Source organism: Myotis daubentonii, chromosome 8, assembly GCF_963259705.1.
Source record: "Myotis daubentonii chromosome 8, mMyoDau2.1, whole genome shotgun sequence".
Lineage (NCBI taxonomy): Eukaryota > Metazoa > Chordata > Mammalia > Chiroptera > Vespertilionidae > Myotis > Myotis daubentonii.
The window spans coordinates 86,407,544-86,432,886 of record NC_081847.1 but is presented as its reverse complement, the minus strand read 5'-3'; the positions used below and the strand labels follow the sequence as shown (position 1 = coordinate 86,432,886).

The window sequence follows — 25,343 nt, the reverse complement described above, 5'->3', positions numbered from 1 at the left end:
CACCCCCCTACTCCGTCCCCAGCTAAGTCCCGGCTAGCGCTCCTTCGGCCCGCCCCCTCTTCCCCGCCCACCTCGTACGTCACAAAGAGTGACGTGTAACTCGAACAATCACGGTCCCTCTCGTGAGCCAGTAGGAAAAGGAGGGAGGGGTGGGGGGGAGGGGAGAGGACGAACGGCGAAGGCTTAGGGGGCGGGCTCGTCCCGGCCACCCAATCAGAGAGCTCCGGGCAGGAGCGGGGCGGGACCCGAGGAGAGGGTGGGTGGGTGGGGGGCTCGGGAAAGAACTTGGAAGGCTGCGGGGAGGCGAGGGCCGACTCCCGGAGACTCCGACGCCCAATCAGAGCGCGCCGGCTTCATTCGGAGAGCGGCGTGGGGCGTCGCCGCCGCCGCCGCGCGCGCCGGGGGCTGGTTCAGGCCATGGAACAAAAGAAAGCCTGAGAGCGAGCCGCTGCCACCTCCGCCAGCCCGCCCCGCCGCCGTCCCCACCCACCCACCCACCTAGTTACCTGCCGCTGCCTCTGCCCCGGCCCCCGCCCCAGCCTCCGTCTCCGGGCGGCCAGGCGCTCCCGAGCCCGGGTCGCCAGCCCTGCCGCCTCCCGGGAGGAGAGGTGTTTGCGCGCTGAGCGGGGCCCGGGCCCTGTCCGCCATGGGGCCCGCCGCCCGCCGCGCCTGACCCGGCCGCCGCCGCCGCCGCCGCCATTGACAGCGCGCCGCCGCGATGCCGAGCGGCAGCTCCGCGGCCCTGGCCCTGGCGGCGGCCCCGGCCCCCCTGCCGCCGCCGCCCCCGCCGCCGCCGCTGCCGCCGCCCGCCAGCGGCCCCGACCTGGAGGGGGACGGGCTCCTGCTGCGGGAGCACCTGGCCGCGCTAGGCCTCGACGACCCCAGCCCCGCGGAGCCCGCCCCGGCGCGGAGGGCCGCGGCGGCGCAGGGCCCGGCCAGGCGGGCGGCGGGGCCGTCTCAGGAGGAGCGGACTCCGCCCGGCCGGCCCGGGGCCCCTGAGACGGCCGAGCTGGAGCTGGAGGAGGACGAGGAGGGGGAGGACGCGGAGCTGGACGGAGACCTGCTGGAGGAGGAGGAGCTGGAGGAGGCGGAGGAGGCGGATCGGCCGTCGCTGCTGCTGCTGTCGCCGCCCGCGGCCGCCGCCTCCCAGACCCAGCCGATCCCGGGCGGGTCCCTGGGGTCGGTGCTGCTGCCCGCCGCCGGCTTCGATGCCCGGGAGGCGGCCGCGGCGGCGGGGGTGCTGTACGGCGGGGACGATGCCCAGGGCATGATGGCGGCGATGCTGTCCCACGCCTACGGCCCCGGCGGCTGCGGGGCGGCGGCCGGCCTGAACGGGGAGCAGGCGGCCCTGCTGCGGAGGAAGAGCGTCAACACCACCGAGTGCGTCCCGGTGCCCAGCTCCGAGCACGTCGCCGAGATCGTCGGTCGCCAGGGTGAGTGCGGGGAGCCGGGGCTGAGCCGGGCACGGCCCCGGGCGCGGGAGGAAGAGTCCCGAGAAACGGAGTCGGGGTCGAACAGGCCAGCCTGGCGCGTCCGCCCGGTGCCCCGCGAAGGGGTCTGGGAGGAGCCGAGGGTCGACGGGCGGAGACGGGTCGCCCTTCGTCCCGCTCGTTTGGCGTGAACAGTCCCCGAGCGGCGCCGAGTTCCCCGAGCCTCCCGCCCGGCGTGCTCCCTGCGCTCGGGCCGTACTCGTGGAACACCGGGCTGGCGAGGCCCCAGGAACCTCGGCGGGTGGTGAAAGGTCGGGTCGATGTGCACGGAAAGCTCCGAGGCGGCCGGTTGGCTCCCCGACCGGCTTGCAAAAGCGCGCAGCTTCCCTGGCAGCAGCGGGTGCAGGGGCGGGAAGGGGCAGGCGTGGAGGCCTGGGGACAGTTCATGCTGCAGGGAAGGGGGTGTTGGAGCGGTGGGTTTCTCCCCCACCCCGCCTCCCCGCCGCCCTGCAGAAACTTGGCTTTGGCAGTGCAGCCTCGCTCTCATCTCAGTCGCTGGAGTCTATTCCTCCGGTGCGTTTTAACTCGGAGGGGCGCATCGCCTACCGCTCTGCACACGGAAGTGGACGCGGGGAAGGAAAACGGACCAGCGAGGCCCTGGAGTTCAGGAACTCGAGGCATCTGTCCCGTCGGGGCACATTCTCTTGCCCCCTTGCCCGCGCACCAGCGCGGCAGGCTGACTCCTCCCACCTTGTGCAGACAAAGGACCTATGTCTCCGACTCCTGGAGTCGATTTGTGAAGGTGGGGGAAGGGGACGCCCAGTCCCTCCGTGTCCGACACGTTCAGGGAAGGGAAGGTCCGGGGCCCTGGCGTAGCTTTTCCCCCCGGGTTCAAGGTTGCCTGCAGCGGCCTGGTGACAGGAAGGGTTTGCTGGTTGGTGCACGGATCTTGGCTGCTAGGCGGAGAGCATGGTTGGGGTCACATAAAGAGGAGGGATGGCGCTGCTGCTGAAATGATCTCATCTTCCCCAAGTGGTCTGAAGTGCACATACATAGGAGGTCTGTGGAAATGGTGGTTTCAGATAGCAGAGCTGGCTCATGTCTTCCCTCCAGGATATTAGTCAGAAAAACCCATCCGAACTCTGGATGGAGGAGACAGATCGCTTATTTCAGACCCTTGATGATTGGTACGTACAGGCACTGTTCAAAGCTGATGCCTTTCAACTGCGAGTTTATTACTAGAGTTTGATAAGTAACTTTTGCACGCTCTGGGTTTTTGCAATACTTAAGACACTAATCCAGGAGGGAACTATTTCACCTTACATAGGCTAAAATTATAACCTCTCAATTTATGGGTCCAGTATGAGTTGGCCGTTCAATTAAGCACATCAAAGAACTGTGCCAGGCAGAGTTTATTTATGGCAGTTGGGAATGTAAGGTTGATTGGAAGTTGCTGGCCTTGAGAAGCTAACAATCTAATGAACAGTGGAATGTCACTAAACGGATGTGTAGTTAGTGGCACTCACTGTAAATGTGTGACAAACAAAAGTCATACATGAGAGAACATCAACCCTGGAAGGCCTAGGGAATGGACAGGACTTTAGCAAACGGAGATGGAAGCCTGAAGAGCAGTGTAAGGAATGGTAAAGTGGAGGAGTCATCTCTAGGTGTGATTGGAAAGTTGCATTGTTTGGGGGGGTTTTGTCTTTGTTTTTTGATGCTTAAGCTCTGTCAGGGGGAGTGGTGAAGAGCTGGGAAGGTGTTAGGCCATACACACTCTTATCCCCATGCGAGGATGCCACTTCTTAGCACAAGTTGAACAGTGTGCTCATGGTGACAGCTTAGGATGTCAAAGGAAAACATTGACATGCTAGTTTCACTAAGGGACAAGGTAATGTCATCTTTTGTATATTTAGTTTAATACAAACTTTTTTCTTCTCTGAATCAGACCCTTTTAAAGCACTATGAAATGGTCTTTAATTGAACAAACTGTTATCTTTATACAAATCCATTACTTAAAAGTAAACTGAATTCATTCCAAGTTTTTGTTTTGTACCATCTAATAAACTGCAGCAAACAAGAGAAAGCGTTTAGTTTTTCTTCTTAGGTCTCTGCTTTACTGGTTAATAAGGATATGTGAATCTGTGTCTTAGGACATGGAGACGAATTGCGACCTATTCCTTATTATTTTCCCAGAATTCACAGTACTGTAAAAAGTATGTCATCATCCTCTATCTTATCTTTAGAGCAAAAAGTCTTGCCCTTTTGCTGTTCTGAACCGTTCAACATTGACCCCTGTTGCCACTCCCACCCCCTCAGCAGCACCATAGTAAAACTTGTACTTTCCTGCAGGAGAAGTGGACAACTTCTACATCCTTTTACAGTGATCATTTCCCTTTCCCCAAGGCAAGTCATTTCATTCATTTGCCTTGAATGAACTAAATTTTCATCTTGAAGAATTTTCTATTCCTGCCATTTCATTCATTACCGGAAGTCATAACTTTCTGTTTGACATCTCTTAATTGGGTTTGGAAATAATTATGTTACAGATAAAGACATTTATGACTTCAGCTCCAAAGCAAAGAGCAGGATAAATGGAATTCTGAGTCAGAGAGACTGGCCGCTCATGCAGATGGCCTCTGTCTGGTTCCAGTGCCTTTCAATAAAGCAACCGCTGCTTTTGCTAGTGATGAAAATTGGCAGAGTATTGGCCTCATATTTATAAGCCCCAATAGTGTGTGGTTGTTTGCAAATGCTAAATTGGCCCCATTTTTTAAACCTTGCATTTCATTTTTTAAACCAACAATACTGTAAAATAAAGCCAGGAACTAAAGAGGCTTATTGGTAATCAAAGAACTTTTAGAACATAGACATAGAAAATAAGCCTAACAGATTTAAGACTTAACTTTTTAAAATGTGGTATTTACAAGACACATTCACAGTGGTTAACAGGTTTAAGTCAACAGACTGTCCTAATTTGCACAATCATTGATATCCAGTTAGACTAAAAAATGAATTAAAGTAGAACAATAGACCCATTCTTAACTATATTATAAATAAATTTTGGTGTCATAAATTCAGTTGGTTTTTAAAAACTAAACCCAAAATTTTATGTCACTGTTTAAGAAAAGTTTCATCAGTGACTTTAATGGGTGGTATATGTGTTTTCTAGCCTCATAGTCTGGAAAAGTCATCTCCAGTTTTTTAAGAGTGAGGGAGAAAATGAAAATTGGAGTTGTTATTTTTTCTGCCCTCCAGTGGAGTTTCTTGCACCCTACTTTGGCTATCACTGCGCTAGACCCTTTTGGAATGTTTTTCTTTATTGAGCTGCTCTTGGCTCCAGTTTCATAGGGTTGGGACCACGCTCTAACACAATTGAAATAAGGTATATGCGTGTTTAGGCTTAGTCTTCCTATACAAGTACTCCCTCTTCAAGAAGAAATACACATCTCATAAGATTATTCAGTTTAAGGATAATGCTAAATAAAGCACAGTGTCTCTTTTTGGGGCGGGGGTGGGGGGGGGGTTGTTAACATACTCGTAGAGAAGGCCAAGTGCTTTCCCCGTGCCATTTAAACTGAAGTTCTGAAAGGTAACCTGCTCAAGTGATGGTACTTGGATTTGACCAGTTTGTTTGATGTCAGAGATAAAGGTCTCGCTCTACATTGCTGCCTCAGCACTGAAGCATCCTGCTCCCAAAGATTAATAATATTTTGGGTTAATTTCTGCCATAATCATGAGTTGGGATACTATATTTCTAGTATGCATAACTTAAAATGTCATCATTATTCAAATTACCTTAATAAAATTTTGGTATCTCTACTACTCAGAAGGCCGAGTTATCATTCTAATATTCTTAGGTCTATGAGTCTAATTAAATTTCATTGTCATTTTATAGTTTAGAAAGTTAATTTGTGTGTATATACACACTAGCTTTAAAAAATAAATATTGAACTTTTTTTAGGCTTTCAAATTTAAATTTAGTTGATAATGATATTACCTCAGGGACCCTTGAGAAAGGTTCAGTTATTGTAATTGTTTTGCAAATTGATGGGTAGTCTACTGCCTTATTCTGCTAATGAACTATTTTGATTCACTAGGGAGAAAATGGAAAATAAAGTAAATCAAGGGTGTATTTTATATCCCGTTACCAACAACCTAAAAATGACCCAGGGAGTCAAGTATTTGAGTACTGTTCCTCTGTTGAGAGATTTTTATTTAGATAAATATTCAACAATGTTTATGGGTTGGAATTCTAGGTAGTTCTTCTTATATATTGTTTTCAAAGAAAGGTAGCATGTAGTTATAGGATGGTGCTTAATGTTTTATGGATTTGGTTCTGAATAAATTTGATATTTGTACAAATTAAAGAATCTAATATCTTGCCTTAAAGCTGAATACAAAGTGTTTTAGAGTGTATGTTTTAATAGAAAAATGCATGTTGTAAACTACTTCAAATTGCCCTTAACGGTCTCTGCTCAACTGTGGTATTTTGGAAAGAGCCAGAAATCAGAAATTAAAATTCCTAAATTCTGACTATTATGTGCCAGTAACTCACTTTGTGGCCTTGGACAAGTTAATTAAGCTCCCTGGGTTTCAGATTCCTCTTCGGCTGGGTGTAATCAAAAAAACTCTGAGTGATGCACAAATAAATTGATACATATCCAACTAAGTGATCAGCACATATACTTTTGTTAAGTTAAATCTGAAATTAATTTGAACCACCCTGTTTAATCATGTTCACCTTTCCTTGGCTTGCTTAGCAGTTTCATCCATTTTATTCTTTTCATGTGATAGAACTAAAACCATCTGATGTCTCAATGCCTATCAGCTACATGGCACTTCTGTCCAGATAGGTTTAAATTATGCTGTGGTAACAAAGAACCCCAACTTCTCAATATTAAAACAACAAAGGTTTATTTCTATCCACAAGGGCTCTGATCATTTTAGTCATTCAGGGACACAAGCCAGTGAAGCAACCAACATCTCAAGTGTTGGCTGGGCTTCCCCTGGGCCAGAGGGATGAGAGACAGTTAGCATAGCACATGCTGGTCTTTAAATGTCAGACCCAGCAGTAATGATTATCAAAGCAAGCTGTCTGGCCCCACGTAACTTCAGGTGGTCAAGAAAGGTCATTACAAAAAAGAAAGAAGAAAGTTCATTACAGCCCTGGCCTGTTGCTCAGTGGTTAGAGCTTTGGCCTGCAGACCCAAGGGTCATGGGTTCAATTGTGGGTGAGGGCATGTACCTCAGTTGCAGGTTCCCCAGCAGGTCAGTCTCCCTCCCTTCCCCACCTTCTCTCTCTCTCTGTCTCTCTTTCTGCCCCATCCCTTCCACTCTAGAAATCAATGGAAAAAAAACACCCTTGGGTGAGGATTAAAAAGTAACATTAAAAGAAAGTGCATTATAACCATGTGCCCACAGGAGAGAGCCAGAACATTAGTGAACAGCCATAATGACTATCATGAGTATTATTTTTTAATCTATGGGATGGTTACAAGATTTTTTAAAATGTCATTTATGCAGTGGAGGATTTGTGATTTAAAATTAAACTCAGGTTGAAAAAAACATAATGATCATCAGATATTAAATAGGAAAGTCTAAAAACTTTGCAGTTTAAAAACTTCTATGTAGGAGACTCTAAATAGATTATGGATAATCAATTTTAGAGCCCCATTGATGTTTAGGTGATTCTAAAGTGATGTTTTTATTAAACTGCATCTTAATGCTTCCCAAATAGTTTAAATCATAATTTGTGGGCTTTTACCTTTTTTTCCCATGCTACCACTAGGTACCATATAGACATTTATAAAAATAAAATCTGATGTTTAAGCCTATATAATAATTTTCTAATATTGTATTACCACATGCAACTATAAGAAGGAATTATGCACAGCCTGATGTTGTTTGAATAGCATTCAAGTTCAAGCCTATATTTCATGACTGATTTTGAGAATTTTAAGTTACACACCATAACTAGAGCACTTATTTCATGCCAGTGTTTGGGATTTAAGAACAATTCATGTGGGCATGGTTTTTGCCTTTGTCCAATAAGCAGTTACTACAATTCATTGTATGCAGGGAAGCCTGATTTTACCATAAGAAGTTGTATCATGGACTAATAAGACTAGACCTTAAAGTAATGAAATTATTTAATGATAATTGCAGGTGTAGTTGAAGATAAGCATGAAGTGGTTAGTATTGAGCATGGTTAGAGGAGAGTAGGGAGGGAATAGTTGCAAACAATTAGAAAATCTTCCCCAAAGGTTACCAGTGTAAAGTGTGTGCTGTGGACTGACCTTATTACTGTCCCCCTTTCTGCACCATTCTCCCCTCCCCTTTGGCTTGTCCCTGCCTTTCCACCTGTACCATTTAGTGACATTGAACTTGGACTTAGAAAAGTTGATGGAGACCGGGTTTCACCATTCGTTGCCTATGACCTTGAACAAATCACTTAACATCGACGGAGTTCAGTTTTTCCTCTTGTGGAAAAAACCCTGTTCCATCCACTTGCTTTCCCTGGCCCCTCCTTGCCTCCCCCCCCGCCCCCCCAATTTGTTGTGAGGATCAAGTTTGAGAAGATGTCGTTAGTACAAATTTACTATGCAAATTAACGTATAAGAAATAGTAAAGTACATATGAAGCATAAGTAAAGTTTATAATTTGTGTTTCTACTGGATTTGAACTCTGAGCAGATACTAGTTGAAACCATCCACGTGAGAGAGAAACATTGATAAGATGCCTCCTATACAGTCCCTGACTGGGGATCCGACCTGTGACCTCTCTGTGTCCAGGACTATGCTCCGACCAACTGAGCCACACAGGCCAGGGCAGGAGATGTATTCCTTAAGTGTTTTTAACTTCCTATAGAAAATCATTTTATTATTTTCTTACATTTGCACCTATGCAGCAGTAAAAAAGAAGGCTCTCTTACCCTCTGAGACAGCATGGAGGGACCTGTAGAGTATTATGCTAAGTGAAATAAGCCAGTCAGAGAAAGACAAGTATCCCATGATCTCACTCATATGTAGAAACTAATGAACAAAATAAACTGGTGAACAAAATAGATCCAGAGACATAGAAGCAAGGAACAGACTGTCGAACCTCAGGGAAGGCGGACAGTGAGAAAAGAACAGCCAATGAATATATATATATATATATATCCCATGGATACAGACAGGCCTGGGGCGAGAGGGGGCACAGGCTACAAGGGGTCAATGGGAGGAAAAGGGGGATATAATGTAATACTTTCAACAATAAAGATTTTAAGAAATAAATAAGGCTGCTTAAAAATAAATAAGTATTTATGTGTGTCAGACAGTGTATTATCTCATTTGATCCATTCTTATTTCCACTGTACAGATAAGGAAACAGATCAACAGAGATAATAAATAACTTACCAGAGTCTCGACCTAATAAAATTGGAGACTTCAGCACTGCTATCTTCAATAAGTGGTAAAAACAAGCAGAAATAAAGTCAGCAAGGATATAGAAGACTTTGACAACATCACCAACCAACAGTATAAACAGAGAAAATGACAGATCAATATCTGTACGTGAACATGTATAACACCAAATCCTGTTGGTGCCTGAAGCTGATACAAGTCAGAGGGCAGAACTGAATCTTGTCATCTTTGCATCCTTACCCCTGTTTGTTTTATTGAACTGAATTGCTGGATTAGAAATGTATCATTTCATGATTTGTTTTAATTTGCATATTGTGGTATTAGGGTTTTCTTCCCTTTTGCTTTATCGCTAACCCTTCGCCTAAGGAGCCAGTCAACCTCAAGTTGTTTGGAACTGCCTCTTTTTTTTTTTAAGGGCAGTGGATGCTAATTGATTTAAGGTGTTAAATGTCTATGAATACTGAAAATAAGCAAAACTGAAATCACATAAATGAAGCTGTTTGGGTTGCTTTCATAGTGATAACTAAAGAGAATGTACAATTCTTTAAAAATTTCAGAAAATTTTGACTAGAAGAGCTACAAGATGCACATTTGACAACTCGAAAGGAAAGCTATTGTGATTTAGGAATACATTGCATTGCTAATCTAAGTAAGTTATTTAAATATTAGATTAAGTTGTATGCATAAGAAACATTCTTACTGGAATTTACTCTGATATTCATCAGTTTTTAAAGATACAGTACTGAAATTGAGTTCCTTGTAAAAGTGCAAGAAGTCTGTCTAGACCAGTGGTTCTCAACCTGTGGGTCGCGACCCCTTTGGCGGTTGAACGGCCCTTTCACAGGTTTCGTCTAAGACCATCCTGCATATCAGATATTTACATTACGATTCATAACAGTAGCAATATTACAGTTATGAAGTAGCAACGAAAATAATTTTATGGTTGGGTCACAACAGGAGGAACTGTATTTAAAGGGCCAGAAGGTTGAGAACCACTGGTCTAGACTCTTCTAGGAGGTAAAGGATCATATATATATATATATATATATATATATATATATATATATATATATATATAGCCAGCGACAGGAACGCTGGAATGACCCATTGCTATGATGCCCACTGGGGCCAGCAAACCGGCCCAATTGGGTGCCGGGGCTGGCCAGCCAACCTCCCACCGTCTCCTCTTCCCAACAGGCCCAGCCCCGATCCACCCCTAATGGGGCTGGGCCGGCCGGACCTCGCCCGTGCATGAATTTGTGCACTGGGCCTCTAGTCCTATATAATGAGAGGGTGATACGCAAATAGACCAAAGGGCAGAACAATCAAACAACCAACCCAAGTGTGATATGCTAAGGCTGCTCAACTGCTCGCTATGATGTGCACTGACCACCAGGGGGCAGACAGTTGACCAGTCACTATGACGTGCAGTGACTACCAGGGGGTAGATGCCGATCGCCACTGAGTGAGATGGGCCGGACACGCCCTGGAGCCCTCCTGCAGCCCCTGATCGTGCACTGGTGGGGTCCCTCAGCCTGGCCTGCTCCTCTTGCAATCTGGGACCCCTTGGAGAGCCAGTTTCAGCCCAATCCCACAGGCCACTCCCCTTGGGAGGGCACCAAATGCAGGGCTCATGGCTGGCGAGCCTGCTGCAGGCACAGTGGGGCCGGGATGAGCAGGAGTGGAGGTAGGAGCTGCAGGCGGCGTTGGACTGTGGGTTTTGCCCAATCCCTGCAGGCCACCCAGAGGGACCCCACCCACATACGAATTCATGCACCAGGTCTCTAGTTTTATATAACTGTTCCCCTTTCTGCACCACTCTCCCCTCCCCTTTGGCTTGTTCCTGCCTTTCCCCCTCTAAACTAGAGGCCCGTTGCACGAAATTCATGCATGAGTAGGGTCCCTAGGCCTGGCTGGTGATCGGGGCCTCCCTTCTGCACCGCCTCATGGTGGTCAGCGCACATCATAGCAAGTGGTCGAACTCCCAAGGGAACAGTTTGCATATTAGCCTTTTATTATATAGGAGGAGCATTCAATAATATGACTCCCTTACCCCTTTTTCTACTATTTCACAAAACATGTTTTGCCTAGTGAGAGGATAATGGAGTTAAGACATCGTGGGTTTGAGATCTGACCTTCCAGGTAGGAGATCTTGAGCAATTCACTTAGGCCCTTTTCTGCTCTTCCTAAAGCTCTCTGCTATGATTAAATGAGAATGCAAACAGGTGAGTTTGGAAAACTGAAAAGTGCGCTACAAATTTTTATTATTTAAAAGTTAGGCCTATTGTCTCATTTACTAATGAAGTACTTTTAAAAATATATATTTTTATTGATTTCCAGAGAGGAATGGCGAGGGAGAGAGAGCAGAAACATCAATAATGAGAATCATTGATCAGCTGCCTACTGCACAGTCCCTACTGGGGATCAAGCTCGCAACCCGGCATGTGCCCTTGTCCGGAATCGAACCAGTGACCCTTCAGTGCACAGGCTGACACTTTATCCACTGAGCCAAACCAGCTAGGGCACTAATGAAATACTTTAAGTGGGGCAGGTGGTCTAAAAAGCTACCTTTAACTGAGCACCTACATGAATAATAAGCATTGTAATAACTATTTTTAATATTTTATTTAATTCTTGCAAAACCAAGTAAGACAGTATCTTTAATCATAATTCCTCACCCATTATCCAACCTACCTTTTCTTAGGAAAAGAAGAATAGATGTATGTATGACTGTCCCAAATGCTTTTTAGACTTTAGAACAAAGAGGTGACTGTATTTCCTAGGAGTAGAGGGACTTGGTAAAAAAAATATATAAACATTAGAAGGGACCTCGAGGTTGCATGGCCTAACACTTGAAACCACTAGTAACTGGTGAAAGATCTGATTGAACCCAGTCCTGTAGATACTCAGTTTTGTGCTCCTGACATTGTTTTCCTTTAAACTGGACCCTGAAGGTTCCTGTGTAATAGCTGTGGTAATAAGAGTCCTACCTATGGTTATATTATTCCTGAGCTCATAGAGCAGCCGTGGGAAAACTACGGCCCGTTTGAAATGAATAAAACTAAAAAAAAAAAAAAGACCGTACCCTTTTATGTAATGATGTTTACGTTGAATTTATATTAGTTCACACAAACACTCCATCCATGCTTTTGTTCCAGCCCTCCGGTCCAGTTTAAGAACCCATTGTGGCCCTCGAGTCAAAAAGTTTGCCCACCCCTGTCATAGAGCCTTTCACACACACAATCTCATCTTTTCCAAATGGCCATGCTTGTTACTCAGAAGCTGTGAGGGGGTGGGGAGTACTAGGAGTGTGTTCTGGGTTATGTAGGGAAATACCTGAGCAGAGATAGAAGAGGAACAGGCATAAGGCATGTTTCAGAGATGATACGATCTAGGAGAAGGTAGGTTGACTTCTGAGGCCAGCTGAGAAAACCTTAAAGAACTCATGGTTAGGTCAGGCCCGCCCAGATTATCGGTTAATCTTCCTATTTTTAATGTGAGTTGATTTGGACTGTAATTACATTTAAGTTGCAGACTAATTCTTCATCGGGTTCTTTTGTTATAAGTACATCCTTCCACACGCTTAATGGAATTTAAAAGTGGCCTTAAAGATGTATCTAGTCTAATGGTTTTACACTTTTTGACCCCCATCCCCCAAGCAAAAGAACATTTTCCATTGAAGCCCATTGTACACATATTTTACTGAAACATTTGGAATACATTGAGTCCTTGGTTTTTTGGTTTCGTTTTGCTTTTTGTTTGTTTTTTAATGCTGATCACAACCCATTAAGTTGCTAATGCAAACCCATAGTGGTTTGAGAAACACTGAAGGTGCCATCCTTTCAGTTCTTCCAAGTCCTCGCCCAGCCACAGAGGACCCAGTCTCCCTCTTAATCGCTGAGGCAGCTGGTAGGAGAGGCTCTCTACCCTGAGACCTCTGCTGTTCCAGGGAGTGAGAGGACCAGAATTCTGGCTGCAGCTACAGGGCTTTAAGGTGAAACACAACCCCAGATACAGTGATAGATGAGGGAGAAGTGGGTTCCTCTTACACCAGGGAGGTAAATTGGAGACTTTTTATTTGGGGAATTTACTTCCAAATCAAAATAAAATTAGAACTCTGAAAGCTGATGTGATTCTAGTTCTTAACCTCTACATAGGCTGGTACACAGCTCGTTTGATATTTTTATCTGTAGTTGTAAGAAAATAATTGTTAATCCTTACGTCTTAAAATTAAAAAGCTTTTTCAGCTTTGAGGATATGAAATCATTTACCCTGTTTTTTATACAATTTAAAATATAGTAATCTCAGTACGAGGTAAAAGTCTTATTGATATGCTAAGTCTAATAAAACGTAACATTTTATTTATTTTTGATATATTTTTATTGATTTCAGAGAGGAAGGGAGAGGGAGAGAGAGATAGAAATATCAACGATGAGAGAGAATCATTGATCGGCTGCCTCCTGCACTCCCCCCACTAAGAATTGAGCCTGCAACCCTGGGCACGTGCCCTTGACCAGAATGGAACCCGGGACCCTTCAGTCCACAGGCCAATTGCTCTACCCACTGAGCCAAACTGGAGAGGGCTCATTTAATTACTCTAGTCATACCTTTGAAAAGCCAATCATTCGTATGGCTCAAAGTTTATAAAAATTGGTGTAGAAGGGAAGTTGCCTCCTTCCTGTGCTGTCCCCCTAAGTCAACCAGTTTGATGACTGCACAGTATTCCATTATGTGGCTGTCCCAGCCTCTCAGTAATACAAACCATAGTGCACGATAGAATACAAAGGTCATTTTGCACTTATGCAGGTATTTCCACAGAATCAACTCTACGAGTGGAATCTAGGGCCAAAGGGAGACCTGCAGTTGTACTTTTGATAGACATGGCCAAGTGCCCTTGGGCAGTCTGTTCTCTCAGCAGCTAAACCAGGGGCTTTTCCCATTTCTTCCTAGCCCTATTTTTGATATTTGACTGTCTTACAGGTGGAAAATGATACCTCAATACACATGAAAATGGGAATTTTTGTGTTCAGAGCCATTTATGTATTTCCTTCTGTGAGCTGTTTCTTTTACATATTTTTCTGTTGGGTTTTGGTGTTTTCATATGTAGGGTGGAGTATGTGTGTAAGAGAAAAATTAGCCATTTATAGTATGAGTTGTAAATAATTAATGCTTTAACCTTGTTATGGGTGACTTTTGCCAGGCAACGATTTTTCTTAAAGTGCATTTTATCAGTACTTTTATAGCTCTGAGTTTTGTGCTGTTCTGAGACTATATATTCTTTTATGAGTTTTTAGTATCTTTGAATTTTCAAGTACAAACTCAATCTAAAATACTCAAAAAAAGCTTTTTATCTCCACCTGAAAAATAATAAAATGATTTTTTTTCTCCTTTAGCTTGTGTCACCTACTTAGAAGTCTGCCATTTCTAATTGTCCCCACCTTTAGAATGTATGTGTATTCTAGAAATCGTGTGCTGGTTGTTTAGAACTCTAAATATTTCCTGTAGAAACAAGGTTATGATTGATGAGGTTCACTGTAGAGAGAGAAGAAATACTTCTGTTTTTTTGTTGGCAGTAGCTTAAAATGAGCTGGCTCTGCTATCTTCCTGTTATCACTTTCCTCTCATCTGCAAAATGTATGCACATGACCCTTTTGGGCAGTATAAGGCCTATCTTACTCCCCCCTCTCAGAAGTAGTCCATGCTCAAAGTGTCCACCTCCTGTCTTCCTAATGAGCCATATATTAAACACCCATTTATTAGATCTAACCACAGTCCAGGTAGTGTCCTGTGTGCCTTTAAGCATATTTTCTTAGTTAATACTATGCCTACTAGGTTTTAAACAAAAAGTATTCTAAGCAGCAACTGATGGTTGATTATAGCCTCAGAAGTATTTATTTAGAAAATTTTCTTAAGCGTGGAAAGGGGCTGATCAATTTACAGCAGCACTCTTTATAATAAATGAAAACGTTCCTGTTTTACAGTAACATACTTAACTCTCAGAGTGTTTACATGATAGAGACCTAGGACCCAGCAGCAAGAAAGCTGCCGTTGCGGAGTCCTGCAGATGTTGGAAAGAACAAGACCTCCATTTGTGGTTGAGATCTGAAAGTTGCAGGGAGGTTGATTATGTTATAATTGAAGTCAGCAAAATCAACTCCTTTCAAAAGGGTTGGATTAGTAGTATGAGGCCAGAATATGAAAGTCTTGAAAAGCTCAGCAGAAAATGACTAGCTACAAAGCAGTACATATAAGAAAGGCCCAGTATTGTTATATAGAAAAACAGTGATCTTTGTTTCAACAAATGTATGGCCACCGATGACATATACTTACAGTCAAACCACTCAGTGCTTTGAGAATGCTTAGGAATGGCACACAAACCTCTTAGAAGGTGAGGCATTGAAAGTAAAATCGGAGTGGCTGGTGGGAGTTCAGCGGTCAGAACTGCGAGGTAAAGAGGCAGGGACGGCAGCATTCTAGTCCTGCAAGCAAGGGTCCATGGAAAGGGGGGAATGGGAAAAAGAGTGGTAAAGAGAGAAAGCTAGAGAGAGGTACTCAGGTTCCAGGTAATGAGGGGCCTCGTGTGCCATATCTAAGGTAAAGGGGAGCCATTAAAACACTTTATGCAAAGAATGATCATATGATGCGCTTTATTTAGAGAAAGCATAATTTGACTGAAGTGAACATAGACAGTAGATTGTATACTTAGGCTTTGGGGCCAAAGCTTTTTGTTTGAGAATGGGTCTGCTAACCAGAATTGTCCCTCTTCAATAAAACCACATCCAATGCCTATGTTCCATACAGTTTCCAATATTTATTTTGAATTTAGCAAGAATTTTATAATGAGTACAAAGTTATTATTTTATATTACCTTTTTTTGCCCTTTTGACTTTTTATGCAAATACAGTGTCCTTTCTATTCATATTTCACTGATTTGTGTGAAACTTAGTAAGCTTAAAAATTCAACTGATGGGAACAAACGGGAGATGACCTACTAGCCATGAGCACTTTGCTGTTGTCATCAATTGAGCTTTACAGAGGAAAGAGTCATGTTAAAATGATAATTAAGTGGAAGTGAAAGTGTCGTATAGTATAGTTGTGTTAAATTTGAAGTTCATGGACTAACAAAAAGACAGATTTTCAAGTCAGAGTAGGTTTAACTCTGGCTCTGCCACTTACTAGCTGTGTGAACGTGGACAAGTTATACAATTTTTGTGTGCTTTATTTTCCTTCTCAGTAAAAGGAGTATAATAATTCAGTTCTTATTATGTAGATTAAATGAGACAGGCGATATACATGACTGGTTTTTCTTTGCCACCAGTACCCTGCAGGGTAGTAAACTACTAAAGCTTTGGAGGTCAGCCACTCTCCGCTTGCTGGAGAGAGTGCCCCAGCCACCCAGAGCAGATGTTCAGCTGAAAGGAGCACTCTGGTTTGTCTTATCAGTGTTGTTAAGTAGATGCTGATTCTTATGACATATTTTCTTTCTAACAGGTTGTAAAATTAAAGCACTGAGAGCCAAGACAAACACGTACATCAAGACCCCCGTTCGTGGTGAAGAGCCCATTTTTGTTGTCACGGGACGGAAAGAAGATGTCGCCATGGCCAAAAGAGAAATCCTCTCCGCTGCAGAGCACTTCTCCATGATTCGTGCATCTCGAAACAAAAACGGCCCTGCCCTGGGAGGCTTGTCAAGCCCTAATCTGCCCGGCCAAACCACCGTTCAAGTGAGGGTCCCGTATCGTGTGGTAGGATTAGTAGTTGGACCCAAAGGAGCAACTATTAAAAGAATTCAGCAGCAGACCCACACATACATCGTAACTCCGAGCAGAGATAAGGAGCCCGTCTTTGAAGTGACAGGCATGCCTGAAAATGTTGACCGAGCACGAGAAGAAATAGAAATGCATATTGCCATGCGCACAGGAAACTATATTGAGCTCAATGAAGAGAACGATTTCCATTACAATGGTACCGACGTCAGCTTTGAAAGTGGCACTCTGAGCTCTGCGTGGCTCTCCTCCAACCCAGCTCCCCCTAGCCGTGCCAGGATGATCTCCAACTACCGAAATGATAGCTCCAGTTCTCTGGGAAGTGGTTCCACAGATTCCTACTTTGGGAGCAATCGGCTGGCTGACTTCAGTCCGACAAGCCCATTCAGCACAGGGAACTTTTGGTTTGGAGATGCACTACCATCTGTAGGTTCAGAAGATCTCGCAGTTGATTCTCCTGCCTTTGACTCCTTACCAACATCCGCGCAAACTATCTGGACTCCATTTGAACCAGTTAACCCACTCTCCGGCTTCGGGAGTGATCCTTCTGGTAACATGAAGACTCAGCGTAGAGGAAGTCAGCCATCTACTCCTCGTCTGTCTCCTACCTTCCCCGAGAGCATTGAACACCCACTTGCTCGGAGGGTTAGGAGCGACCCACCTAGTACAGGCAACCATGTTGGCCTTCCAATATACATCCCTGCTTTTTCTAATGGTACCAATAGTTACTCCTCTTCCAACGGTGGTTCCACCTCTAGCTCGCCTCCAGAATCAAGACGAAAGCACGACTGTGTGATCTGCTTTGAGAATGAAGTTATTGCTGCCCTGGTTCCATGTGGCCACAACCTCTTCTGCATGGAATGTGCCAACAGGATCTGTGAAAAGAGAACGCCATCATGTCCAGTGTGCCAGACAGCTGTCACTCAGGCAATCCAAATTCACTCTTAACTATATATATATACACAAATACTATATCTCTATATGGACTCGTAAAGGCATGGGTATAATGGTACCCCAGTAAACTTCCTAATGAATTCTTATGACTGTTATCAGGCTTTATTGGGATTAGGCTAAAGTTGTTAGTAAACTTATAAAAGGCTGCTATGGTAACACTAAACCTAAGTGGTCTCTTGTCTATTAGTTTGGTTTGAATTATTAATATCCTATAGACCCAGAGACATAGCTTGTATAAGAATTGCTGAAGTTCAGCTCGCTTGAGTGAAGATCATCACAGGTTGTGTGAGCCTACGAGAAAAGTGTATACGTCTGAGATTTCAAAACTGGTCCCAAAGCCTAACCACATTAAGAGTTTATGGAGGGTACTTGGCATTACAGATGATTCAGACACTTCCAGGGCTGCCTTCTTTACACTGCCAGTTTTGACAAAACAGGTTTGTTTTTTATTTTACAGCAACTTATGCCTAATTCTGCAGGATTGCAAGTAACTTTCTAGTGCATTGTGACTTAATTACTGGTAATAATAGGGCTGGTGGCAGTTTACTCAATCACTGGTTATAATTTGGGACAAAAACTGCTACATTGACCTTCATCTCGCCCAGCTGGTATGATCAGTGGATCAGGAACGCAATTGTGGCAATTGTGTGGATTGTGAATTCCTACCCATTGCCTCCCTCGGTGAATGTGGAAATGGCCACCTGGGTATTCCCATTTCAGGAAGGGTTTTGGGATTCACCTATATTGGCTAATTGAGGATACGAACATTCCATTCATTAGTCTAATCAAGCTATTGATTATTTTTAGACTCTAGATCAAAATGTGAAACATTTTATGTTCAATCCATATTTGTCTTGCACATTATAAATATATTTTTATTTTTTAGTTATTTAGGGAATGGGGAGGGAGAGAGGGAGAATAATGCCCTTAGTATAATTCACAAAAGCAGCTGTGATGACCTCCAATCAGTTTACTTCATTTCAAAACTATTTCTAATCACAAGGGAAGATTTAAGATACTTTTACATTTCACCTGTGGATGTCTGCAACTTCATCCTCAGTATGTTCCCAAATCTATGCTGGCATTGAAAGGACAAAACATGATACCGGTGGGTTTTTTCTACTAATTATTTTTTGAAGTGTTATTTTCCCAACCAAAAAAAAAAGCTTTTTTTTTCTCTCAGTATAACAAAAATTGAAATCCTACGTGTATTGAATAGTACATAGACAAATTTTATTTTTTATTTTCACTTGAAGAGTTACATTTCGTATAAAAGTTTACAAATAACGGTTTTTATTTTGATTTTTTTCAGTATAAAAAAATTGCCTTGATGGCATATTATGATGTAATGCTAATTGCTTGTAGGATAGTTAAATGTCAGTATTGAAACCTAATCCTTAGCGCCGTCTTGTAGATATGAACGAATGTTCGCCAAGCATGTATTTTGTATTTTGTTGCATTGTACACTGCAACTAATAAGCCAAGGAATCGACATATATATTAGGTGCGTGTACTGTTTCTAAAACCACAAACTAAGAATGATAAATTATCGATATAGTTTAGTATTTGCTAATTTTACTACTCTTTTGTTATGTATATGTAGGGAAGTTATAGGGATTATAAATTCAATTTGAGTAAAGTTTAAAACCATATATTTTATGATAAAGGGCCTTTAACTTAAGATGGCCAAAGCACTGATATTATATATTTGCTGTAAAGAGAATTATAAGAGTTTTATTTTTCTGATATTAAAAGTTACTTAATAAAGACTTGTTTCCATTAACTTGAATGTATTCTCCTTGGTGTTTTTCATGTAATCATTAGTTTAGACTGGAAGATACTATTTACCAAAATTGAATATTTCCTTTTACAAAGTTCCCCTCTCCAGCTACCTATGTTCTTGGGATTTTTTTAGCGTGTTGTTAGTGTTTAATGTGTCCCTTGTATTCATATCTAAATTTAGCCTCTAAATGGTGTCACATTATAGCAAAATTAGATTTAGCTAATTTATGGTGTTTTTTTAGTTGCACGTTTATAGCTGACCACAAATCATAACTATCAAGCTTATAAATAAAATAATAAACTACTTTTTAAAATATATATTTGTATTGATTTCAGAGAGGAAGGGAAAGGAAGAGAGGAAATAGAAGCATCAATGAGAGAGAATCATTGATTGGCTGCCTCCTTCACACCCCCTACTGGTGATCGAGCAGCGCAACCCAGGCATGTGCCCTTGACTGGAATCGAACCTGGGGGACCCTCCAGTCAGCAGGCTGACGCTCTATCCACTGAGCCAAACCAGCTAGGGCAATAAATGACTTCTTATATGTTTACTAAAACCCTGAATCCAACTTAGAGGATTTAGTTTCTATCCTTTGTTGAGGATTTTTTTCTTTGAGGGAAACAGCAGTCAGCTGCCTCCTGCACTTGGGGATTGAACCCATAACCGTATTCAGTATGTGCCCTGACCGGAATGGAACCTGCCACTTTTCGGTGTACAAGACGACACTCCAGCTAACTGAGCCACGATGGCCAGGGCAGAGGATTTTTCTTTTTAATCACCAAATAATATAAAATGAACTTTTTTCCTAATAGGAAAGTACATGTATGGGGTGGGCAAAAGTAGGTTTACGTTCCGTATGGAAATGGGACAACACATAATGCAAGAATAAACTCTCATGTACTCATGACTGTAAGCCTACATTTCCCATCTCTATATTTAACTTTCATTTGCTAAGGTTTTTGACTAAAATATTTATTCCATTGATGATTCTGGCTGAGTAAATTGTTACCATTTTTTAATAAGCAAGAATAAAGATCTTTCTATTCATTCTATTCATTCTTAATACTTCGAGGTATTTACTACACACCCATAGTAAATCTTTTCATTGTTGGTGTTAGATGGGGCTAGAAGGCTGGAATACATAGATTCGAAGGTGGACATTGCCCTAGAATTATTTTGCCAGAATTATCTTGCTAATTTTAGGATTAGCCTCCGCAAGTATGGAAGTTAAATTATTTGGGTGTGTTCTGGAATTTACAATTCCAGCATAAATGAATAACTGGTAAATATGAATTTCTTAACTTTTACACACGATAGAGTCAAGATCTTTAAAAACCTTAAAAATATTCTACTTTGAAGGCTTTCTTTGGCAGAGGAAATTAATGTCTGCCAAGTTCCACACTTCAAGCAAGTTCTAAGTCTGGGTCTGCCTTCCTAGTGCCTGAGTGAGTTCTTTTGTGGAAGTGTGGAGGGAGAGGCTCCAGGCACCTCGTGGGCCTGTGTTTCCAGGGACTCAAGCGAGGCCCCACACAGGATAATCTGCGATGTGAGTAACCTAGAATTAGGCAGATGTACTGAGGACTTGGCAATATTCCATCTTAGAACCTTGGAGAATAGCTGTGACCCTGAAGAAAACATTTGGTTTGGTTAGCAGCTTGATTATGGTATGGAACGATATGTAATTCTTTCTATAAAGGATTTTAACAAAGGAATCCCCTTGCAAAATAAGTTTTTAGCAAGAGTAAAGGCTAGAATAATTAGGTTTAGGGAACTGGAGTAGTATGTTATTTCACTTCTAATTATTTCTAGTGAATCTATTAGCACAAAAACACTGGTTCACTCTGCTTCCTATTTTCCCCCTCAAATTTCTACTTATTCACAGTTAGCCATAGGTTTAAAGTACTAAAGTATGGAAACTAGTCATTGTACTTTGTTTTTACTTATTTATGTATGTATGTATGTATGTAGTTAATCCTCACCCAAGGATATTTTTTCCATTTTTTTTTGGTTTTTGTTGTTTTTTTAGAGACAGTGGAGAGGGGAGGGGGAGAGAGAGAGAAACATCGATTGGTGCCTCCCGTATGCCCCCGACCCAGGGGCCAGGGATTGAGCCTGCATCCGAGGTATGTGCCCGTGATCTGGAGCCGAACCAGAGACTTCAATCTGCACAGGCTGACCCTCTACCCACTGAGCAAACAGGCTAGAGCTAAGCATTGTACTTTAAAGACAAATCTAAAGCTAGAGATCTAAGGCTTCAAAAAGATTGAGGGAATACTTGTAGCCTTGGTTTTTGCTAATGCTAAAAACGTAAATTATCTAGGTTTAAAGCCTTTGAGGTTCACTATTAGGTGACAAAAGAATATAATAATAGAATTAACAAATAGCCATGCCTGTTATTGTTAAGAAATTGTTACTCAGTTCTGTCAGTGTAAATTTCCTGAAAGGAAGACCAAAACTACAGAGAGAAAGGAGAGATGGGCTAGTTAATTTCTCCCACATTGCTAGCGTCTACAACAAGAACTGGTTGGAAGTACTTTTAAGAATGTGTGTGGAGGTAACTGGGTGCCTAAAAGCAGCTCTCAGAGCTACTTGAAACAGTCTCTTCTACCTCAGTTAAGGACTTTCCCCCTGTATCCACCCCTTGGTAAAAACCAAGAATGGACTATGAATGGGCTCTTGGTTGTATTTGGATTAAATATCAATTTTCCTTTGTTCCTCTATGCAATACAGGATTTGTACTTGGGAACTTAGCACATTTTTTTTAAGTCATCCAGTGATATTCCTTAGCATGTTTCTTTTTTAATTCCAGAAGTTCCACAGGCTAGACATACGTTAGGCTTGTCTTTTCAGGGTACGGAGGGAGCCTCAGAAGAGTGCTCCTGGCTAGGCCTACAAAACTCATGCCCGGCTTTGGATTCTGTTCCCAATCAAGTACCTTTCGTTTCTGGCTGCAGTAGAGGGCATCTAATCCTGTGTTTTGCAGATTATGCACTTTGAGTCTTATTTCCCTTATCTGTGAAATGGCAATAACCACCTATGAGGAAGGACTACATGAATTTGAAGGTGAAGACCTAGAGATGCCGGAAGTAACTTGCTTTCCTAGGTAGCATCCCTCTTCTGGTTCTTTTTTAACCCAGCGTGAAGGACCCTAATAACATTGAAACGCTGCGGAAGAGCGATGTCAAGTAAAAGTAACAAGCCTTTGGGTTTTAGACCACGACCTCGAGTTGGGTGACCCAGTTAGGACAAAGGAACTCAGGTGCATAATCGTATTTAATCCTTACCACAGCCCCAGTGGTAAGGGACTATTATCTCCATTTTGCAGAGAAGAAAGAAGAAAAAAAAACAGGTTTAAGAGCTTAAGTAATAGACTGAAGGTGAAAATAAAATCCCCTAAATCTAAAAGCGTGTTCAGAAAGATTTCATAAAATGCCTCATTAGTTGCTTACAGCTGAGGTGTGAGCATTTTGCATTAAGCCAGTGGTTCTCTGGGCATGCCAGCCGAAAGATTTCAGTAGCACTTCTTAATGCAATAGGATTTAATTTGTATTTCAAACTACCATGACCAGGAAGGACTTGAGCTAGATTAAGGCACCAATTCTTGTTTAAAAATTGGTTTTTTGCCCTGGCCAGTGCGCTCAGTGGTTAGAGCATCAGCCCGCACACCAAAGGGTCACCAGTTCGATCCCTGACCCCAGCCTGCAGGAGGCAACCCATCAATGCATCTCTTACCTCGATGTTTCTCTCCCCCTCCCTCCCACTCTTTCTAAAAATCAGAGGAAAAAATATCCTCAGGTGAGGATTAACAACAAAAAAATTTGATTTGTGAACTTGTACTGAGCACTCTAAAATGCTTCACCTAGCAAATGAAATGTCAAAATTGGCCAAAACTTATCAAATCAGGATTTTTACTAAGGTTGTAAATTTCATCTTTGAGGTCATAGCATGAGCAGATACTGGCCTGTCCAGATAACTTCATTGCTTTTCTGAGGAGTAAGTCTTTCCACAATCATGGAACTTCCCTTTACTTAGTGCTTACAATCTCTCAGTGTGCCGTGTGCCTTAGCCTAGAAAATAAAAAATGGGACCGACGTCATCTATTTTACTGGTCCACAGGTCAGCCTCCAGCTTCTTTCCCATTCTGATCCTCCAATTTCTACTGCTTTTTCACATCTTCCCAAAAAAAGCTGTTTAGATCAGTGCACTGACCTATGAGCCTCACTGTGTTGGGGTTTGGGGGTTCCCACACCACCAAGGAGCAATTCTCAGGCATCAGTAGGGTGTCCAAAAATACAGCTCAATTCCAACACTGTTGTCAAACTAACATTGTAACTCCATGGCTGACGGTCTTCTTAAAGCAATGGTTCTCAACCTTGACTGCACAGTAGAATCACCTGGGAATCTTTTTTAAATCCTGATTTCTGGGCCTCATCCTCCGGAAATTCTGTTTCTTTGTTATGGGGTGGGGCCACAACATTAGTAACAAAGAAACAGAATTTCCAGATTATGAGGCCCAGAAATCAGGATTTTAAGAAGATTCCCAGGTGATTCTAATGTGCAGCCAAGGTTGAGAACCACTGTCTTAAAGGAAAGGGTTTTTTGGGCCACTGCTAGGAAAATGAGACCAGGTCCTGGCATGAAGTCTAAACCACCCACCGCAGTGCCAAGTGGAAAAGTCAACATGCCCGCCGTCCTGGAGCTGGCACGTGCTTGTTTGTTTGTTGTTATATATTTTTATTGATTTCAGAGGGAGAGAGACACATCAATGATGAGAATCACTGAGCAGCTGCCTCTTGCTCGCCCCACAGCGGGGATTGAGCCTGAAGCCAGGGCCTGTGCCCTGACCAGGAATCGAACTGTGGCCTCCTGGTTCATAGGGTGATGCTCAACCGAGGAGCCATGCTGGCTGGGAGAACTTCTCAATATTTAAAAATCATATTAAATGGGCTAACTTGAGTTTTTCTACGTCAAGTACGGGGAGAAAGATGTAAGTTCTGCATGAATTGCATTAGCTGTGGACAAAGGGAGTGGGAGAAGGCGAATCCAGGCCAGTAGCTCTGGGAAGGGAACAGGGCCCTTAAGAGAGAAGTCCGCTCCTGGGGATTGGCTGTAGACAGCAATCCGGAAGAGGTGGGTAAACAAGAAGCGGGGCTCCCGGCTCCCGTGGCACCTTTCTATCCTCTTAGATAATCTCGGAAAGAGCCACCTGGAAATTAATTCAGAGTTCCCACATCCACTCGGGGACGTGAGCAGTCACGGCTTGTTAGCTGGCTCGCAGCAGTTATGAACAGGCTGTCTCCCCTTCAAGCTCACTATACTTTAATTGAGAGCATTGATTTTCTCAGAAATTTCCTCTGGTCACTGTCTACCTGGCGACAGCATCAGTTTCCACAGGTTCAGGGTTCAGTCCTGCTGCCCACTCCTCCACGTCAGGTGCCAGCTGCAAGCCCAGGCCCACCTGGCTGGAATTCAGGCTCCCACAGCCCCCTCCTCGGGTTTGATTAACTTGCGAGAGTGGCTCACAGAACTCGGGGGACATTGGTTTATTATCGAAGGATGTAACAGGAACGGCCAAATGTTAGAGATGCATCGGGCCAGCTGTGGGGCGAGGGCACACCGCTTCCCAGCTGTCTCCAGGCACCTCACTCCACATCTGCAGGCATTCCCCAGCCGGAAGCTCTCTGAACCCCGACCTCAGTCCATTACAGAGTCATGACTCATTGAATACCTGGCACTGGCAGTGGGTTCTACCTCCAGCCCCCAGCCTTAGGGGAAGTCCAAAAGTCAGCCCCTTCACATAACAAAAGGCAGGGCAGGGCAGCTTGGCCACTCTCCACGCGGGAATTCTGGTGCGGGTTCTTCACCCCTGCTCTACCCCTGCTCTACCGCGTCCTTGCCCTTAAGCAGCTTACATTCTACTGGAGATGCCAATCAAGACCCCGGAGGCGGAGTCTCCGCCCCCTTCCTCACAAAGCTGTCTCTTACCCTTTCCAGGGACTCCAGA

At 43.7% G+C, this 25,343-nt stretch overlaps 1 protein-coding gene across 1 annotated transcript; it reads left to right on the top strand.

Moving 5' to 3' along the window:
• The first annotated feature begins 292 nt into the window (after positions 1 to 292).
• MEX3C (mex-3 RNA binding family member C) lies at positions 293 to 19,345 on the top strand. Its single transcript, XM_059707334.1, has 2 exons — positions 293 to 1,433; positions 16,328 to 19,345. Exons 1-2 carry the CDS (start codon positions 719 to 721, stop codon positions 17,548 to 17,550), a joined length of 1,938 nt encoding a protein of 645 aa, XP_059563317.1. The 5' UTR covers positions 293 to 718; the 3' UTR covers positions 17,551 to 19,345.
• The last annotated feature ends 5,998 nt before the right edge of the window (positions 19,346 to 25,343 follow it).